Source organism: Strix aluco, chromosome 11 (genome assembly GCF_031877795.1).
Source record: "Strix aluco isolate bStrAlu1 chromosome 11, bStrAlu1.hap1, whole genome shotgun sequence".
NCBI lineage: Eukaryota > Metazoa > Chordata > Aves > Strigiformes > Strigidae > Strix > Strix aluco.
The window spans coordinates 14,187,931-14,206,707 of NC_133941.1; the positions used below are offsets into that span (position 1 = coordinate 14,187,931).

The 18,777-nt window shown below is 46.1% G+C and overlaps 1 protein-coding gene across 7 annotated transcripts in view; it reads right to left on the reverse strand.

Annotated features, from left to right (window-relative positions):
- Window positions 1-18,777, reverse strand: part of FLNB (filamin B) — a 73,304-nt gene that overhangs the window by 40,603 nt on the left and 13,924 nt on the right. For all 7 annotated transcript variants that reach the window (XM_074836151.1, XM_074836150.1, XM_074836147.1 and 4 more), the window contains exons 2-7: window positions 8,024-8,272; window positions 6,942-7,039; window positions 5,904-6,051; window positions 2,696-2,814; window positions 1,863-1,940; window positions 892-1,054 (exon numbers count right to left, since the gene is read on the reverse strand). In XM_074836151.1, coding sequence (XP_074692252.1) covers window positions 892-1,054; window positions 1,863-1,940; window positions 2,696-2,814; window positions 5,904-6,051; window positions 6,942-7,039; window positions 8,024-8,272 — 855 coding nt within the window. The remainder of the gene's footprint in view (window positions 1-891; window positions 1,055-1,862; window positions 1,941-2,695; window positions 2,815-5,903; window positions 6,052-6,941; window positions 7,040-8,023; window positions 8,273-18,777) is intronic.

The window sequence follows — 18,777 nt, forward strand, 5'->3', positions numbered from 1 at the left end:
TGTGCATGCTGGTCTGGACAGGGATCCTTCTCTGCCGGACTACACGTATTCACTTTTGTTCAGACACCTGCTCTTCTCACATTTTATTCAACTCATCATGCAACAAAAACAGTTTTCCAGACACTTTCAGGGGCCAGACATGTCTTTACATGATTCAGACTACTCCCTCTCCCAATTAGAGGCTGAACGTAACACTTCCCCTCACTATAACCACATTTAATTTTATTTCTAAGCGCCCTCAGGCAGAAGGCAATTTAATATATGCTACTCAGCATATTTTGGTGTTTAAATACTTCAAGTAACTGCCCTAAGTAGTTTCGCATTGTTCTAAATGAATTAGCATTTGTAGCATCTTATTGACTCATTCCTCTAGGCTACAGCATTGGCCTAATAGGCAACAAGTCACATGATGGAGATGCCCTAATGAAGATAGTAGCCCTCTAATAATTACAATAGAGGTTGAAACCAGTTCATCATTGAAGTATGAACCAAAGTAGCACTGCAACAAACTCTTTCTGTAAAGCTAAATACAGAACACATTAAGCATTTACAGTTTACTCACAGTTCATCCTTCAGAGGTGGGCATTTCACATTCCTTTTTAAAATGAGCTGGGAAAAGAAACCAGCCAGGAACTTGCCTGCTGCCGTTCAGCAAGTTCATGGCAAATTTCTGGGTAATGCTTAATACCTTCCTTCCCCAGCTCAGCTTCATGCTTCAAATGTTTCACACATAGCTGAAGCCTCCAGAGCACCCTGGCTATTATTTCACCTCTGAAGTTGATGGGGCTGCAAATCCTCATTCATTTTTCAGTTTGCTTGTTCCTCCAAGGCTTAGGTTCTCCTCACACTTGGGGAAGCTACAGGATTTCAACACTCATTCATCCCACTTACCTGCTGTGTAGAGGTCAAAGTAAGTAGGCTTATTGGCAATGTTGCCTGTCGCCTCCAGTCCCGGTCCCTTTGCTGTTACTTTGCTCGCATCTCCCTGGGCTTTGTCAACGTTCACTTCAAATGGGCTCTTTGAGATGTGCTGCCCGGCAAACAGCACTGAAACCTAGAGACAGACAGTGTCAGCTCCAACCCACCGGGCAGAGGCAGAGCTCAGCGTCACCGCCACGTAGCCAAGCATGGGGTAGGCGCCTGCGTTCCTAGCACAGAGAGCCTACGTCTCAGAGATGAGAGAGGCCATCCATCCCACAACGTTCATCTTGTCCATGCAGCGTAACTTCTGGCCACCTCCTTAAAGTGCTACTTATCACGGGGTCAGCCACACCAGTGGGGATGCTTGAATCTGGATGCGCCAATATGAAGCAGATCACCATCCAGCAACGAAGCGGCCACAGAAGTTGTCTTTATCTTTTCAGGCTGGCTGTGGGGACCAGCAACTCAGGCAAGTGCCAAGCAATGGGATCACCCATCATAAACCTGCTTCTGCAGGTGTCTGGGGACAGGGCTGGGTGGAGAACATTCTCTGCAAAAACCCTACTGTGTACCATATCAGCAAAGAAATGCCTTACAGAAATAACCTGGTACTTTCCTCTGTGTCCCTGTGACAACCCACAAAACTGGCTTCATGAGCTGTAAGAAGTGGCCCCACGTGAGAGGAGAGCCAGCTGTTAGCACTTGATACCCAAACACCCACACACTTTCTCCCAACACACACCCCCTTGCCCCTTGAGAAGGGAGCAGCCCAATAAATACCCCAGATGGAGAATTAAGGCCAGATCAGGTTGCCTGTCCTTCAGGATGCCCAGAGTGGCTATTACATGGTCTGTAAACAGGCAGCCCTCAGGGGCTCAACTTAACGACCAGCAGAGCAGTGCATTTAGCAAGAGAATACTGGCTATTGACACAAAACATACCTTGTGAGGTCCAGTAACCCTTGGCATATACTGAACTGAATAGGTCTTGTTTTTGTCACTGGATGGCGTTATCTTTGCCTGGGAGAGAAAACACATCCAACGTTGAGCTGTGCCTACGCACGGCTGCCTAAAACTTTTCTGGGTAGCGCTTGATACTGCGAGCTATTTCCAGAATCAGCAATGCCAGAGACATGTTGCTGTGGGAGCAGGGGTCCTTGCTACCTCCTCTTCTCGTATGGAAAAAGCCCCATTGGTTTTGTCTTTACACGAGACGAAGCAAGCTACCTTCTCCCCACCCAAGCCCTTTCCCTTGTTGTTAATTGCTCTACTAAGCCAGGCCAAAACTGAGGAGACATTAAGTCCAACGTACAGCTGTATTTTTCTGGAATGTTGTAACATGATCAAGTGGAGCACTTGGATGAGAAGTTTCTATAAACATTAAAACCAGCATTTTAACTCAAAATGATTCATGGCATCTAAATAGCTGCTTTAGCCATTCTTGCAGAATGAGTAAGGGCAGACAGTGATTTAGTGATGTGTGTTATCTAAAAGCGTGTCAGAATGTACTTGGCCAGTCAAGCTAAAGCACTGTAACTACTGGACATTGGAACCGTGTTGCTTAGTTGCAGATAGTGACATTTTTTTCAAGTTCATCCAGTAAGGCAACTATGAGGAAAAGCTTGAGGCTTGCACTTCTGACAGATGCTATTTTGCAACTTCTTTTTAGATTATTTATCTGTTAAGACCTCACTTGTGAAAGATGAGGGTTACTGCAAAAACTTCAGTTTTCAGATCAGCTTTACTTTTCCACACAATATATTTGACAGACATACCTCCTCTCTGTTTCCTTCTGGATCCTCTATGAAGACCATGAGGTCTCCCTGTCCAGCACTGATGGTGTCTACTGTGAAGATGGCAGGCTGCTTCACCATGTTCCCATGAGGCTCAATCCCTGTGAGGCAGAGCAGCACATTAGCTGTTGCTACAAACCCCAAAAGGTAGTCTGGAGCTACCCACAAGCTATCCAAGCCGTTCTCCCACACAGGCCCCCAGCACCAGCTTCTCCAGGCCACTGCATGACACCTCTTCACCAGCTGCCCAGAGCACCATGCTCACAATAACCCCTACTCTTACAATACAACCATTTTTAAAAATTGGCACTCAACTCATCTCAGGATCTCTGGCTGAGTCAGGAATCCAGCTGGCATCTGGTTTAAGGTGAAAGCAAGTTACAGTGTTTGCCTGCGCAGTGTACTGAGGGTCACCCCCACAGCCGGCGAGTGCCCAGCCGATGCTGGCAGTGAGCGGGGTATGTGCATTAGTTGCTCTTTAGGAGCTGCTCTGCTTCACACAGCTAAATGCTGCAATCATGCAGGAAGGGCAACCAGGGAGGCAGGAGAGAAATCCTGGGGAAGCCTTTTGGTAAAGGCACTACCCTAGAGCCAAGGGTCAAAGACTTATTTAAGCAACACAGTTCTTACCTAAACTGTTCCATTTTACTCCATTTTCAGAACTCATCTGGACAGACACTGCTCAGATTTATTATTCTTTGAAAGTTGCTCAAACTGCTTTGCCAGAGTGAACATTGTACAAATGGCATGCAGGAACCTCTTTAAACCATGCAAATCCTACAATTCAGTGCCACTTCCATTTAACTTTTAATCAGTTTCCTTATTCCTCAGCACAGGGCCTGCTACAGCACGCATTTACCAGCAGGGTTTCATCATCTCCCTACACATAGCTCCAGGTCATGACACCTGTCATGGTGGTGTCAGACTGAGTGGGTGGAAGAACTTCCCAAAGTTGCTGGTTCCAGACTAGCCCAAACATATATACCCTTCCGTCCAAAGGAATTACTCCTCGGCTTATTCATAAAACCGTGGGCACTACTGCTCCATAGCACAATTAGTGGAAAGTGCAACGTCTGACAGATTATAAAGGAAGTGGTTGTGAACAACAGAATTCCTGAACTTGTTTATCTTCAGAAAACAATAACTTGAGAGCAATGTAAGGAAGATCATGTTTTTACTAGGAAATCTGAGCATTCTGATAAGGTGTTAACAATTGACATATTCATTCTTTCAACTAAGCCTCAGATTATCCTCTGTAGTTTAAACAGCTATACATGTGTTCCACGGATCTTCAGTCCACCACACAAGCATTAGGATTTGGTATTTGAGTTAAGATTCCCTCCTGCAAGCACAACAAGAAGGACTGCTTATCTTCAGAAGACAGCTTCAGCCAGGACAGCATTAGTCACAGCACTTTCTCACATTTCATCTTCTAGATTTTACTCTCTTATCAGAGATCTGCTTTGGCTGGTTAAACAAGATCTCATAGTATATCACCCATGATCTGCACGATTCTGTACAGCACCTCTGCAGGCTCATTTCACACCAGGTCTACACACAGCTGCCCTTGGAGCAAAACCCACAGTGTCCACGGTGGTGTACTACAACTAAGACTCACATTGTGAGGTCATGAGCAACTTACATGGAAAAACAATAATAAAAAAAAAAAGCTCAGACTGACCCACTTCACAGTTGCCTTTTTTTTTTGGAAGCATGAAGACCTGTTACTCATTTGTCTAAAAGACCTGCCCAGTTGGTAGTGAGGCCCTTGCTGCTGGAGTCACCTTTCAGTTCTGACATACATCAGCAGTCAGAATTGTCAATTATATTTAGTGACTCTGTTTTGGCAATTAACTTCAGGAAAACATCAATCTTTCAAGAAGAGCTGCTCACCCTTTATAATTTCCATTACAATGGCTCCAGAGCACTGTACGCATGAAAGCAGACAATAAAATAATTCCAGTTTTTGAAAGAATAAGTACATGACTAAAGCCAGACTTGACAGATTGAGGCAGGTTGATCAGTCATTTAGACAGTAAGTGGAGTACAGTCTATACATTTGGGGTCTGAGAAATGTGTCTGTGTATCGTGGTTTGCTGTGGAAGGCACCAACACAGGACATAAACCCCAAGTAGGGTAAGTGCTAAACCCACTTCTGACTATAGTGACTGCTCTTCAGATAGTGTCCATGTTCATTCATTCCACTATTTAAGTTTCACTGGAAAATCAAGTTAAGGAAAAAAAAAAGCACAAGAAAACCAGAAAAAAATAAGGAAAGTTTTGTTTCTTTCCATATCACTCTTGTACAACCACTGATTCTAAAAATCTTGAAGGACCAACAGCAGCCCCCAGATCTACAAAAAAAAAAAAGGAACGGAGAACAAAGTGTAATGCTTAAGTGATGTCTTCCTACATCCCAAGCATATTAAAAATAAAAAACTGTTATTCATTTAGTTATGACTATTCCAATCTAGAGTAGAACCACATCAGAAGTTACAGGAAATTATCCATTTAAAAGATAAGTTAAAAATAAGAATGCCTATGTAGATCTACAGTTGCATAAACATCTATGGACAAGTCTTTCCAATTATCAGATACAGCCTTTACAACAAAGGCTTGGCACTATTTAGTGTTTGAAGGGTTACCAACCCACCTTTGTGCATGTGCAAACAAAGTATTCACACCTACTGATCAATTCAAATAATTTATTTAGAATTAACCTACCCTAATACACATATGCCATCAAGTCTGGGAAACTGGAGACTCTGCCTCTACAGAGAGCCTGCTCAGAGAGACACAACAGATGTAAAGAGGTTTTTCCTCTTTAAAGAAGGGCTTTATCATAAGAAGCATTCACTGCTAGATCAACGACCATCAGCAGCAATACTGCTAGTTTTTTCACACCAAGGTTGTTTGAGCCCCATATCATGCTACTTCTTCCAGTTGTGGACTGCAAGGCTGGCAGCTTGCAGAACAGGTTCAGAGACTTTGGGGAATTTACATGTTAGAACTAGGAGTGTCTTCTGGACTATATCCATGTATTTCTGAAACTAGGCACCACACCAAGAGTACACAAGTGAAACTTTGAAGTCAGTTACAGTAGGTCTGGAGTTCAACATAAGCGAAAAACCCCACCCAGCTTTCTCAAGAGTTAAATGCTCTGTGCAGCTTAAGCTCACCGAGTCCTTACCTCTGCCATAAGCTCTTGCTTTCTTTGGATTCAGTTTGGGTTTTAAAGGAGCTCCTGGTTTCAGCTTGGCTTTGGGGAACTGGGACAGGTAAGTCATTACAGAGTGCTCATCCACATCAGGGTGGATAATTTCTTCAGGGGTAATAACCTGAAAGACAGCACAATTAAGTATATTGTACCAGTGCTTGGTTACTGCATGTCAACACAGAAACAGAGCTATGACACAGAGTCTTACATTTCAAAACTCCCGCATGCTAATGTGATTTCTTACATTTATTTTCCCTTTGATACACACAACATCATTTGTTATCTCATGGCAAGAAAATCAAGAAGCTCATTGTGGTCCCAGTGTGGTTTGCGGGTTTTTTGTGATTTGATTATTAAGGGTTCTCAGGAGACTGTGACAAATTAAACGGTAGGAAGGCACAACGGTAGCTATGTTCCCCTTGAAAGGCAATGTGGGGATAACTGAAAGAATTAGTAATTCATAATCCTGTGTGCTACAGCTCTGAACTGCAGCACTTGCAAAGTGAAACTTGTGACCAGTCTCTTCTCCTGCTCCCACAATATGAGCTGCTCCAACCAGCTTTGGAGACTTCAGTAATTCTGTCCAGCTTTATCAGCACGAAAACAATCTGGTTTGCAAATACATTCTTCTCTATTTGAAAGTCATCTTTGCAGGTGATCTCCTAAGCCAGTGAGTTTTTCTTCTGTGGAATTCAATGCAGTAAAACAAGCTCACTCCATGGCCTAACAAAGCAGGCACCATTACATGAGCACTTTTTCCCCTACCCCACCTACACGCTGTAACACCAGCTGTCTTCAGCAGAGACACCTACAAAAAATCTTACAACCAAAGTTCTGATATGTAATAGTGCATTTCACTACAATTTGCCTTTTCTCAGGCAATTTCATGAGTAAACTGTAACTTTTGAAGTGTCCAAGCAACCTCATCTGCTTTCCTCGATCTAAATTCAAGCTGGTTGCAAGTACAAAGCTAACCGCTGTGCTTCCCGCAGGCAGCCTGCACAGCCTCACCTGCGGCACACCCAGCCAGTCGTCCGCCTGCTGCATGGCTTCCCGAGCGTTGTCAACGGGTTTCTTCGGGTCCCAGGTCTCCCAGTCAGGGCACAGGCCTGCAAGTACGTTTCAGTTGTTAGGTGTTACCTGCAAAGGAGCTTCCCCAGCCAAAGAAACCAAGTAAAAACTCCACAGCCACTTGTTTTATGCTTCTATACAGAAAGACATTCAGAGCTTTGCAGAAGTAACCAAAACAAGATGAGCATGTGCTGCTCACTGAAAGGCTTCTGAGACAACCACCAGCACCTCCACGGGCCTTTATGGCCCTAACAGCCATTTCAGAGAGACTCCCCACCCACCTTGCCTGTCAACAAAAAAGATGTATAGCTTTTCAGTCAGCCATGCAACTGCACTGCTTTAAATTTAAGCTGGGCAAGACACCCTCCAAATTCAGCATGAATCCATCTAGCCATCCTTTATGTTTCACTGGCTCTCCTGCAGCAAATTTGGAAAAGAAAATTTCAACTGCTTGCCACAGCATCCCAGACTGCATTAGATGAACACCAGCAATCGCACTAGCAAGGCTATTTTACAAGACTGTGAGGAAACTGCGCCTTTTTCACACTTCATCACATTACTTGCTTTAAGTAGCACAGCCTCAGCTTGCTAAACGCTGAAGTTTCAGGTGAAGTGCAGCTTCTGGCTGCTCTGTGCTCTCTCCCTAGTCCTATTTCAGGAGAACACATGAAGCCTCCTGCTGCGCCCTGAAGTTGAAAGGTTGTTGGCACTTGCTGTGGGAACAAGTCTTTCTTGCATTTAGGAGCCAGCATTTGCGCCTTTGTCCCTTGCATCCCATACAAAGCTTAGACGTGGCGCCTCCAATAATGCAATCACAAATTCTGCTTTAGGCCAGTATTTCTCTTGGCCAAGTCGTTTACAACTTGCTGTTTCCCACAGCTGGCCTCTTTGGACTCAGGTTTTCTTGAAAGCCTCATTCCCATCTCCAGCTCAGCAGTGAAAACCTGCTCCCATAGGAACAGCAGAGCAGCCACGAGGACAGCAAGCAAGGAAAACACTGACCATCAGAGCAAAGGACTAACCTGGAGCACAGCTGTCAACAAGAGCCCCCAGCGCTTTGCCATCCTGCCAGTTTTGATTGAAGTTCGTGATCGGCAAGTAAGGAATTTTGTTCTGGATCCAGCCCAGCAGCCTCTGCTTAGGGGTCTGCTTCTTTGCATCATCATCACCTTCATCCTCCCACACTGGCATGGAAATGGAGTAGTGGAGGATAAGGGTCCATATCAGACCAAGGATCAACTTCAAGTTTCCATCAACTATGGCTTTACTATCTGGAAGACAAAAGACATACAACTGATTATTTTCCACCCTAAAGGAAAGAGGCATGTTTTTAAAATACTGTGCCTGCCCTCATGCCCAGGTAACCAAGGACAAGAGAAGCAACCCAGGTCACTGCAGGCAGTTCTCAGGCAGAGACACCATTCTTCATGCCTGGCATTAGATGGGAGGAAAGAAGAGTCCAAGGACTCAGTGCTTGCCAGCTGCCTTGAGAGCTCCATGCTCTCCAAGGGTGCTGTGACTTGCCCTTGAAGCTTTACAGTGTTAAGCTTAGGAGAACTGGCAGCTTAAGATCTCTGCTATTTTGCATTTGGATGATAAGGGCCACCTGCGATTTTTAATAGCATTTGTATCTTATGGAAGAGGCCAAACAGCATCTGATGGCGTTCACAAGAACAGCATCCCAACAGGGGTCAAATACCCTAGGGCATACCTAAACGCATCATTTAGAAAACTGCATTTATATACAGAAACATGCCTCCACACACAGCAATAATTTGCATTAAAAATGGCAGCAAAAAAAAAGTGCTATATGATGAAGTCCAGCAAAGCCAGAGTTTGAAATTAGAACAACATCCAGATATATCACAACCTGGGTACAAATGGCAAAGCGGGGAGTGGGGGTCCATTGGGCATCTTTGGCACCAACACACTCCTGCCTGCACAAATCCCTTCACACTACAAATTCAGACTTAAAAGAAAAGGAAAAGCCAGCTCTGGCTTTTCCATGTCACGCTCTAGCCTAGTGAACGTTTATCATAGTGGCCATGCTGCAGCTCTACTTTAAGACACACCATGCAGCTAAGTTTAAGGCTGCTGGGTATCAGTTTGGCCTTATGAAGAGACCTCTACAGTTTTGCGAATACTCTCACAATTTACTTTGATTTTAGTGAGTCACAGGTTGGATGCACTCCCTCTAAGCTTGTAGCTGCTACTCAGGTTGTATTACACTTGTAACAGCTCCAGCTTGTCCAAGCTCACCCAAACCAGCAATGCTGCAGGATGCCCTCAGCCTGACTGATCCTTTCATTCACAGCAGCATGTTACAGCAGAGCATTTTTCTGTTCTTTCCTCCATTTCAGTGAAAACTGTTACACAAATTCCTTTTTAGTCAACAGAAGTTACAAGTGACCTGGCAGCTTGTGTCTCCTCTCTAGCTCCCAGAGCAGATGGTGGAGTAAAGACAACTAGAGCAGTATAAACTCACTTTCACAGTCCCAGAATAATTGTACAGGGATCTCACTGAGTCCTACCTAGCAAAGGGAAAGCGTTCAGTACTTCAATTGCCTTCTCCAGTTCAAATTCAGAGTGTTAACATGTAGAGTCCTCCAAGCCATGCCCAACATTCACTGGGCATGCCTTCCTTGCTCCTCTTCAGCTACAGAGACTGCAGCAGCAACCCAATACCACCTTATCAATACAAAAAGACCTCCTGACTTTCAAAACAAGTGATTATACAAAATAGCAACCAAGAAAAGTAAGCACCAGGGTGTTCCCTTTAACCCAATGCTCAGGCAAAGCGGTTAATATTTACATGGTTTCACAATAGGGCGGTATGTCCTGAACAGATAACACTGTAACTTCAGATCTTGAGTGGTGTTGGACTTTCTGGATAGTTAATGTCTAGTTTCTACTCAGATTTTATTTGTATTGGATTATTTTAATATCAGTTTTGACTAATCTTACAGGATTATGATAAATGTCTGCCACTTGACTGCTCACTGCTGATGTCACCTCCAGTCTGAGATATACAATAAATAGCTATGAGGTGATTAAGCCCCACTGGGTTTTAATTACAGGTTCCAAGGTAAAAGTCTGCATCACATAAGCAGTGTGTCTCCTAGCGACAAATAAACAGTCCCGGCTGTTACTCATTTCCCCCCTCTTTCCAGTTTTGCTGCAAACTGGTCAGTGGAGGGAAGATGCTCCCTTAAAACCTATTAGAGGAAGTTTTCTTGAAAGAATCATAGCGGAGCACAAGGAAGAGATGGATTTTACACAAGAGACCCAAAGCCCTGCTGGCAGGCTCATCACAGTGCCTGAGCTCCACAAGCTGGAATTAAGGTCTGCAGTGTGCAAAACCCAGACCATCGGTGCAAGCCCCCACTGCCTGCAGCACCTCCATCCTGTGCCCCATAGCAGGACCACCCGATCACACCGCGGCGCTGGAGCATATTGCTGGCCATCGTGTCCCTGCACCAGAAATGCCTCCGAGCTTCAGTTTCAGATTATACTGACATCGACATTTTTACTAGAGTGGACACAGTGATGATTTAGTATGCTACAAGTAAACTCACTTTAGAAAGCCATCCAGTATTCCCAGGGAGGAAAGCCAGTGGGACAGCGTCACCTCGAGCACACTGCTCCACACACGTTACTCAAGATAAAGAATAGCCCATTTCATATTTACAGTAGATAAATAATGTCTGTATGTAGATGTGCTGCAGTTACTGCAGCAACTGGCCGTGTGCTCAGAGCTTCCTCCAGCACCCCATCGCCATCCCTGGGGCATGGCTGCAGTGGTCCTTGACCTGGGGAAAAAGACAGCTTCACCTCAAAGGCAAGAATATCCTGTCTCATGAGCCTCATCCAGAGAGGCCAGGCATGGGGCTGCTGCCCCAGTGACAGGAAGAGGTCACCGCAGGAACAGGATGGCTCTTCCTCCCCAGGGCTGGTGCCATCCCCACGACTGCACTTCGTTAGCGAAGTCAGCAAGCTCTTACAGCCTCACGACTTCCTGACAGGCATAGGGATCTCATGACGCAATTTTTTCCAAGCCTGCTTGTAGGAGGGTTTGTCTGCTTTCATTTGGGGTGGGGAAGAGGGAGGTAGAAGAACTCCTGGGCAGGACAGGAGACCTTATCAGCACCCAGCAGAGCCACCCACATGCCCTTCCCACAGGCACCCCGCTCCCAGCTACAGGAATCCCACCAGCAGCTCAGCCCTGGCTCACAATCTCTATCACAATATAAAAGGACCCTTCACGTTCAAGAAGAAACCAGAGTCCAGGCCAAAGCAGGCTCAGTTTCCAAGTGCCGGTGTAAGACTCAGCTCCACGTGAGCATCCAGACTCTCCAGAAAAGCCTCTGCTTTAGTGCTGCCTTTTTAATTAACCGCATAAAGACACTCAGTGTGTTCTCCTTGAGGTCTCTCAGGCACTAAGATGCAAGCAGCAAGACCAGCATCCATTAACAGGTCCTGCACAAGGAGCACAGAGCTGGCCCAGAGAACCCTGAAACCCTCTTAGTACAACCAAATGCACAGGCATCCCCCCAGCTCCAAGTGCACACTGCCAATGTAATACTGACAAGGTTTAGGAACAGTGAAGAAAGATGTGTTTCCAACGACATTTAAGCACCGACAATCCTTACTGCAGGCACTGTCATGTACCCCAGCTCAGATAGCTATTCCACTGGATTCCTCCCTTTCCCTGGTCTGCTTCAAGACACATTTTCTGGCCACCCCAGGCTGGGAAACAGCTTATATGAACAGCAGATCTTGCAACATTGCCTTCTTACTATGAACATTACTTGTAGACATAGTTATTACTCACACAATCTATGCTCTGAAGCTTTACAGAGCCTTTCAAGTTACATGTTTCAATTACTCCTCTGGAGCTTATAGTAAATGTACAGCATGGAGATGCACACTTGTGGTCAGGGCTTCAGAACCACAGTGCAAAGGTCTGGCCCCTCAAGGATGCACCTCCACCGCCAGCAGTGTGAGCAGCAGCATTTGGCTTTCAGCTTTGATGAATTAGGTAGATGGGAACAAATTGTCTGCTTTCAGCTGAAACAAAGAGTGTGTGTTTACTCCATGGCACTAGGTGAGTTTCCGCAGATTAAAGGAGCCCTCTCCACATAGGCGACAGTCACCAGTCCCCGCCTTCCCGCAGCTTGGAGGAAGCTAGCTGTGGCATCTCATCCGCCAAGATAAGTTAGCAGGGCTGAAACAAATTCTTTACAGCACCATTGTAGACAGCTTTAATGTAACCTTTATTTGGAGAAAGCGTGGTCATCTGCATAATTTGCTTTATTCATATACAATGCTTGTGTTAACACCTGCAGATGTGCTTACACATATGCCACAGCACACTTGCTCACTGTTTCGTTGTACCTGGTAGATGTGTGCTTTGAAGATCAAAGTTCCTGCACAGCTGAGTCATGCCACCACACCAACAGCAGAGCAGGATACCTTCTGACAGCCATTTGACTTGTACTTTCAAAGGACACATTTTTATGGGGAGCCCAGGCGTGAAGCAGGAATCCATGGCTGGAGTGCCACAGGATCTCTCGCCTGCCCCACACCAGTACTTAGGAGGACTTCAGCTCAGCTGGAAACACAGGCAACCAACTTCAGAAGCACCACCTAGAACAGCCAAAGGGTGAAGGGTTTGGGTTTTTTTCCCCTCCTCATTAGAGCTCAGAGGTTGTTGGCTGTTAAATGCAAGTCTTACTGATACTCAGCTGCAGACTCCAAATTTGTGAATGCTGTTAGATTACCACTTTTAGACAGTCTGCAAGTTATCATGGCTAGACAAATGGTCCAGAACCAGCAAGAAGCAGAAACACTTAAGTTTGGCTTTAACAGTAACCTTCATTCCCACCTACACTGCTTAATGTGTATTTTAACTTCAGTTACTCCACTCTAACTTGCTTTCCTCCTCTAAAAGGCAATTCAATGTCGACAAAGTAGCAACGGCTGTGAAGCAAGATGCAGCCCTCGTTCAGCTGCACTGCAGTCAGCCTGCCGCCGAGAGGTCCTGGCGTCAGGATGCAGCTCGACAGGACCCGCACGCTGACTGCTGGGGAAAACCTGCCAACGAGACTTAAGCTGTTCTGCAGAATCAACACCAGCATTGAACAAGCGAGCACTCCCTCTTCTGTAAAATAAAAAGTGCCTATATATAGCCTACAACATTAAGTTTTATGTAGGAGTATCCTGCTTCTTAGTCAGTTATTAGGATTTAAGTGGCTGCTTGGTAGGGTGAAGAGGAAAACAGACTGAACCAGAGCTCATTTGCTTCCCCCATCACACCTCTGAGTCTAGATTATAATTCTTACCCTTTTATTATCCTATTAACTAAGTGGCAACCAGCCCAAAAAATGGATTATGGCAATTCCATAGCCCGGCAGTACACACCACCAGTCTCAGGCTTGAAAAGGAACCAAGTTTTAACTGCTCAAGCTGATTTATAATTGTTGCTCTATACTAAATATTAATATGATATGTTACACTTGGACTGTTAATATCACACTCAAAGCACAAAGACAGACATTACAGTGCCTAGCCTTTAGGCTGGAGTGTGACTAGCCTGAGCCAGCAATGTGACCATCTCGAGACAAACATGTCATTTTTACAGCTTGAGCCACAAAAAACTTCCCAACCCAACCTACTGAGTGGAAAACTGCCAATGCTGCAGAGCTTGGTCTTCTGTATTTGTGCTTGCAGCTGCCCCAGGGGCAAGTGCCAGAACTGAAACCTGGCATTGATTTGAAGCTTGCCAATTCATCTACTCCAGAAGAGATCCCTAAACTCTACTTGGAGTGTTGTGCCATAGCCAGCAGCATGGTAAGATCTCGCTTGATGTTGGCTCTTTAAATAGAGCTGTCTTAGTGCCTATGACTAAGTAAATTCAGCATCTTTTGCCTTTAATCTAGCACCTAGGGCACGTTACAATTTAGTTTGAGGCATCTTCAGAGCTGTAAGAATATTTATTAGACTTACAATCCATCATCACTTGATTTCAAGAGCTGGCACTGCAAAAGAAATCCCTGTGACCTCATGCATCTTTCAAAACTGCTTCACTTGTCCTTCTTGGGCTTCTTCCCAGCCCAGTGTACACCCTTTATTTCAGTCAGCTCTATACTGGAAAAAGCACTGTTTCCAAAGGGAAAAAAAAAAATCAAAATAAGATTTTGCAGACTGGGAGTTGGGAGTCCTGTCATTCGTCTGCTCAAAAGGGTTTCCAAGTTGCAACATGGAAAATTCCAAGCAGATTTTTGGGAAAAAGGGAAAAAGGCTTCTCCATGAGGGCTGTCACATACAGGAACAGAAGCCCAGAAAGCCCATAAGGTCTCCATCCTCCAAGATACTCAAATTTAACTGGACACACCCTTGAGTAACCTGATCAAGTTGGGTCTGCTCTGAGTACATAGATTCAACTACATGACCTTCATTAGGTCTCTGCAAAACTAAATTATTCTACAATTTAAAAAAATGCACTGTTACAAACATCTTCGGGACTGGTATCTTTTGCTTATGTGCAAGCCTGCTTTGCATTCAGACTAAGCACAAGTATTACCCAAACTGTGGCAATGCTCTCTGAACTCTGCCCTACAGCAGAGCTGCAAGTCATTTTCTGTTGGACAATTAGTGGAAACAAGATAAGCTACAACAGCAGACAGCTTCCTTACTAAATTGAGCTAGCAATACAGACTGTGCAGTCTTGTGAAACGAATGAAGGACTGAAAAAAAAAAATCAGCTTTTGAGTCGTGAATTTATTTTTTAAAAAACAGTTTCTTGGCTGAGGCTACAGTCAACACTGCTTGTTCATGCTCTGAACAAAGTCATCTCAGAAATTTTGATTTTCACATGTGGAAGTTCTGCCACAACCAGCACTGATTTCTGCATCCAGCTTCTCTAAAAAGTGGTCACCCTGTCCAATCCTGACATCTTCCCCATTTACAATTTTGTTTTATGCATTGTATGGAGGAAGAACCCAAAAAGCATGGTCCTTAATACAAAACAAAGGAGCTGTCTCAACAGCCCTTACTCCCTATTTCCAGACACAGAAGAAACTTTGCATAACACACAAAGTTCATCTCAGTTATGGATCATTTATGTAGAGACTGTAGGAATTTTAGATCTTGAAGTCTGAGTACCTTCCCACCTCTAATTATTCTCACCTATTGTTAAACAGTTACAGCAATTGGGGAACAGCAAAATTAAGCATTCATTAGGGCTTGATCTTCTGCAACAGTGAAAACTCCACATTGAACCGAGCTCTTCCAAAGCCCTTCTCTGCACTGCATGCATGCCAAACAGAAGTATGCAGATGAGATGGAGCTGAGCAAGCTAGGGAAATTCTTTGCTGAAGCATACAGTATGTGTTCACAGGCTTACTGTGTCTGCTAAAGACATTAGCAACATCCTCTGTAAGGATAATATGTCTTTAAATCAATTACAGGGGTTCCTCTGTGCTTTGAGAACATACTGCAACCATTTCCTCCAGTGACCCTTAAGCCCAGGTCCACCTCACAGCTTGCCGTCCGGCGGTGTGCAGCTGGCACACCCCGCGAGAGCACAGGCTGCGCCCATTGCGCAGGGCGGGCACCGGGGCAGCGGAACGCCAGCCAGGTTCGTGGATTCCTAGCTGTGACCCACTAGCCTCCAACGGCAACGTGCTCTGGCCCCATTGCACCTCTGCTTCTCAGCAGCGTTTGCAGTCCATGCTGTGACCTGAGGAGAGCGGTTCCTCAGCATCCAGCTTAGCCAAATACCAGCTGGCTTTTGGGTCACCTGCTCCCAGCTGAGCTCCTGCACCCTGCCAAGGCAGAGCCAGTGGTCAGCTTCACTATGGAGCCTCAGGGCATTTGTTACCTGAGGAAGTGTATCTTCAGGAAGTGTAAGTGATACTCCATGTACACAGCAGATCCACTAACCTTTTTACAAGGTGAGTTTTTCAGAGGAGGAATGCCATTTCCCTGGAGGGTTGTAAGAACAGTAACTGAGTGCTGATCTGGGCACAGACAGGAGGATGGAAAAAAAATGCTGGTTTGGTTTGTTGTTTTGTTCCCCCCCCCCCAAAGGGACAGAAACCATTTTCCTCTATGCTTACCAGGGTGTCTGGTTATTAAAAAAAGTAAGATTCCTTTGTAAGACTCATCTTGGTATTTGAGATTAAACATTACAATTCAGAGGTTTTCAATAGTTTTTACTTTAACTGGATTTGAAACCATTCAGATCAGTCAAAGAATTTCAGGCCACTATTGCATCCATCAATCCATCACCCTGTACCGTCTACTGGTGCATTGGGCCTCTGGAAAGGATCTCCCATGAGAGAGAATAGGCAACTGTAAAAACAAGTTCAAATCCAGCCCTTTCAGTGTAGGTTTGGCAAGGAGAAAAAAAAAAAACAGAACAGACTTTTAATACCAAAAGAATAAAAAGAATCAAACTAGTGGAGCTCACAGGAGTGAAATACAGATTAAAATAGCTCTGCCCAACTTCTTAATGGGCACCCAGAGACCACTTACATCTCACATCTAGATGAGAAAGGCATAGCATGAAGCAAGTTTAAGCCAGCAGTATAACAGCAACAGCAACCAACCCAGCTTCTCCAAGAGAAACTGAAAACGCCTAAGGGGGCTGGAAGAAGTCAAGAATTTCAAAATTAGGAATTGTTCGGGTGGGTGGGGAAAAAAGTCAAACTGCGGGTGGCTGATGATCAAATTCTTTATTATTTTCAGTCTGAATACACCTAGGATTTTTGTTGCCTTAAGAGCCATATACCAAGTTATGGATATGAGAAGGTAAGTGTGTTGATCTTATGTTCAGGAAAAACCCCAGGCAGGGGGTGTTAGTGCACGTCCGACTCTTGCCGCGAGTGCTCCTGGGGAGCATCTCCACCACCAGCACACGGAGGGCTCCACGCTGCCTGCACGCTGCTGGGACAGGATTAGCAGCAAGCAAGGATGCAACACAGAAGAGTAAGAGCTGCCCTTCACACCGGCTATTTCAGACTCAGTTGCTCACCGCCAAGCAGGTCCCCACATGCAGCTGCAGGACAGCAGCGCAGATACCCAGCCAAGCCGCATACAGGAATGCTGTGTTAATAATTCAAGATTTTTTTTTTTTGGGGGTGGGGGGAGAAAAAAAAAAAAAGGAGTCCAAATGTTCAGCCTTTGTACAGCAGCAAGTTTCCATGAGTGCTGCTTTGTTCGCAGCAAGCGAGCCCCTCGCCAGCTCCGCGGGGCAGCCCGCCAGCATGCCACTGCCGCGCTCCGACCCCAAAACCCCAGCTCGGCTCGTTAACCGGCGCGGCCGAGTGCCCAGCGGCCATGGGGTGGGGGGCACCATAATGCTCCCCGCTCTCATAAACCCCCTGCGCCCCACCTGCGGCTCCTCGTGTCCTGCTGATGGGGAAGCGGGCTCTGGCCGCCCTCCCGAGCGCGTGGGGCCTGCTGCGACACGCCGCCGTCCATGACATCATTGCCAAAACCGCCCGACAATGGGCCCTGTGAGCGCGGCCCCCCTCGCGCCCAGCAAAGCGCATTCCCCGCTGCTGAGCTCATCCCACCGCCCCTCCGGTGCTGGCCCCGGGAGCGGCCGGGACACCGTGGCTCCCGGTTGCCTCTGCCGGAGACCGTAGAAGCGGCCCATGCCGCTGCTGAACACAACGGTTGAAATTCAGGACCCTCGACTGCAAAACGCTACATTTCAGGGGAGGAATGAGCAACAGCTGGGTGGCCGGGGCAGGAACAGGCCTGCAACCCCCCCTCGGTGCCTCACCATGCATGGAGCACCCAGGTCCGCTCAGTTTGGGGTGACGCAGCAGCCCCCCATCCCCCAGGACAGCATGGCCAGCAGCACCCCGAAGACTGGCTGCATTGACCCCATGGGCAACAGGCAGCTTGGGAAAGCCCCCAGAAAGGGCCAGACAGCGTGGGACCGGGCCGTGGGAAGGGACGCAGGATTGCACCCACACCGCTGCTCACCCCCACTGCCCCAGGGTCAGACGCCAGAGGAGGGAAGCACCAGGCAGTCATGGGGACAGGGCAACGCAAGCTGCCCGAGTACTGATTAATCATTCGGGAATGACTTGGGAAGGAAAGTCCCTGCAGTGGGGAGTGAACATGCCAGAAAGTGGATTTCTGCTAAATGATGGAAGGGGAGGGGAAGAAAGGAGTCCTCCTGCCTTTGCCACGCTCTACTGATAAGTGTTTGGCTCAGCTTTTGAAACCAAGTGACACAACCCAAACTACACCTCCTTCCTCTGGGCATGGGACAGGAGTGACAGGGGAATGAATGATCCTGTGCCAGGTCTCTACTCCCAGGGGTCAGTACATTTATTGCCACAGCAGTGCAGGGTTTTGCCATCCCACCAGAGCAGGCTGCTACACCCGAGTCAGCAACACCACTACCCAATTCACAGGAAACAAGTTCCACTTTAAGACATGAAAATTTTAGTCAAATGCAAAATTGTCTAACCTTAGCAAGAAATACTTGTCTAGGAGTCTAATAAACTGGAGATTGTTATTTCATGCACACGTGCAAACAAAAAAGCACCTCCTTGCAACACATTGCTTGTTTACACAACTAGAAAGCCGAGCCTTAATCAGCAAGGCTGAACTGATAAACACGGCTGTAGAGTAAGATTTCTGCAAGTGTAACAACAAATCTAAGAATTGTCTCTGAAACATGTCTGCTGTAACCATGTCTGCAGGATTAAAGTAATCCTAAATCTCATCAGGTCACTGCAGGTTGCATCAAGGT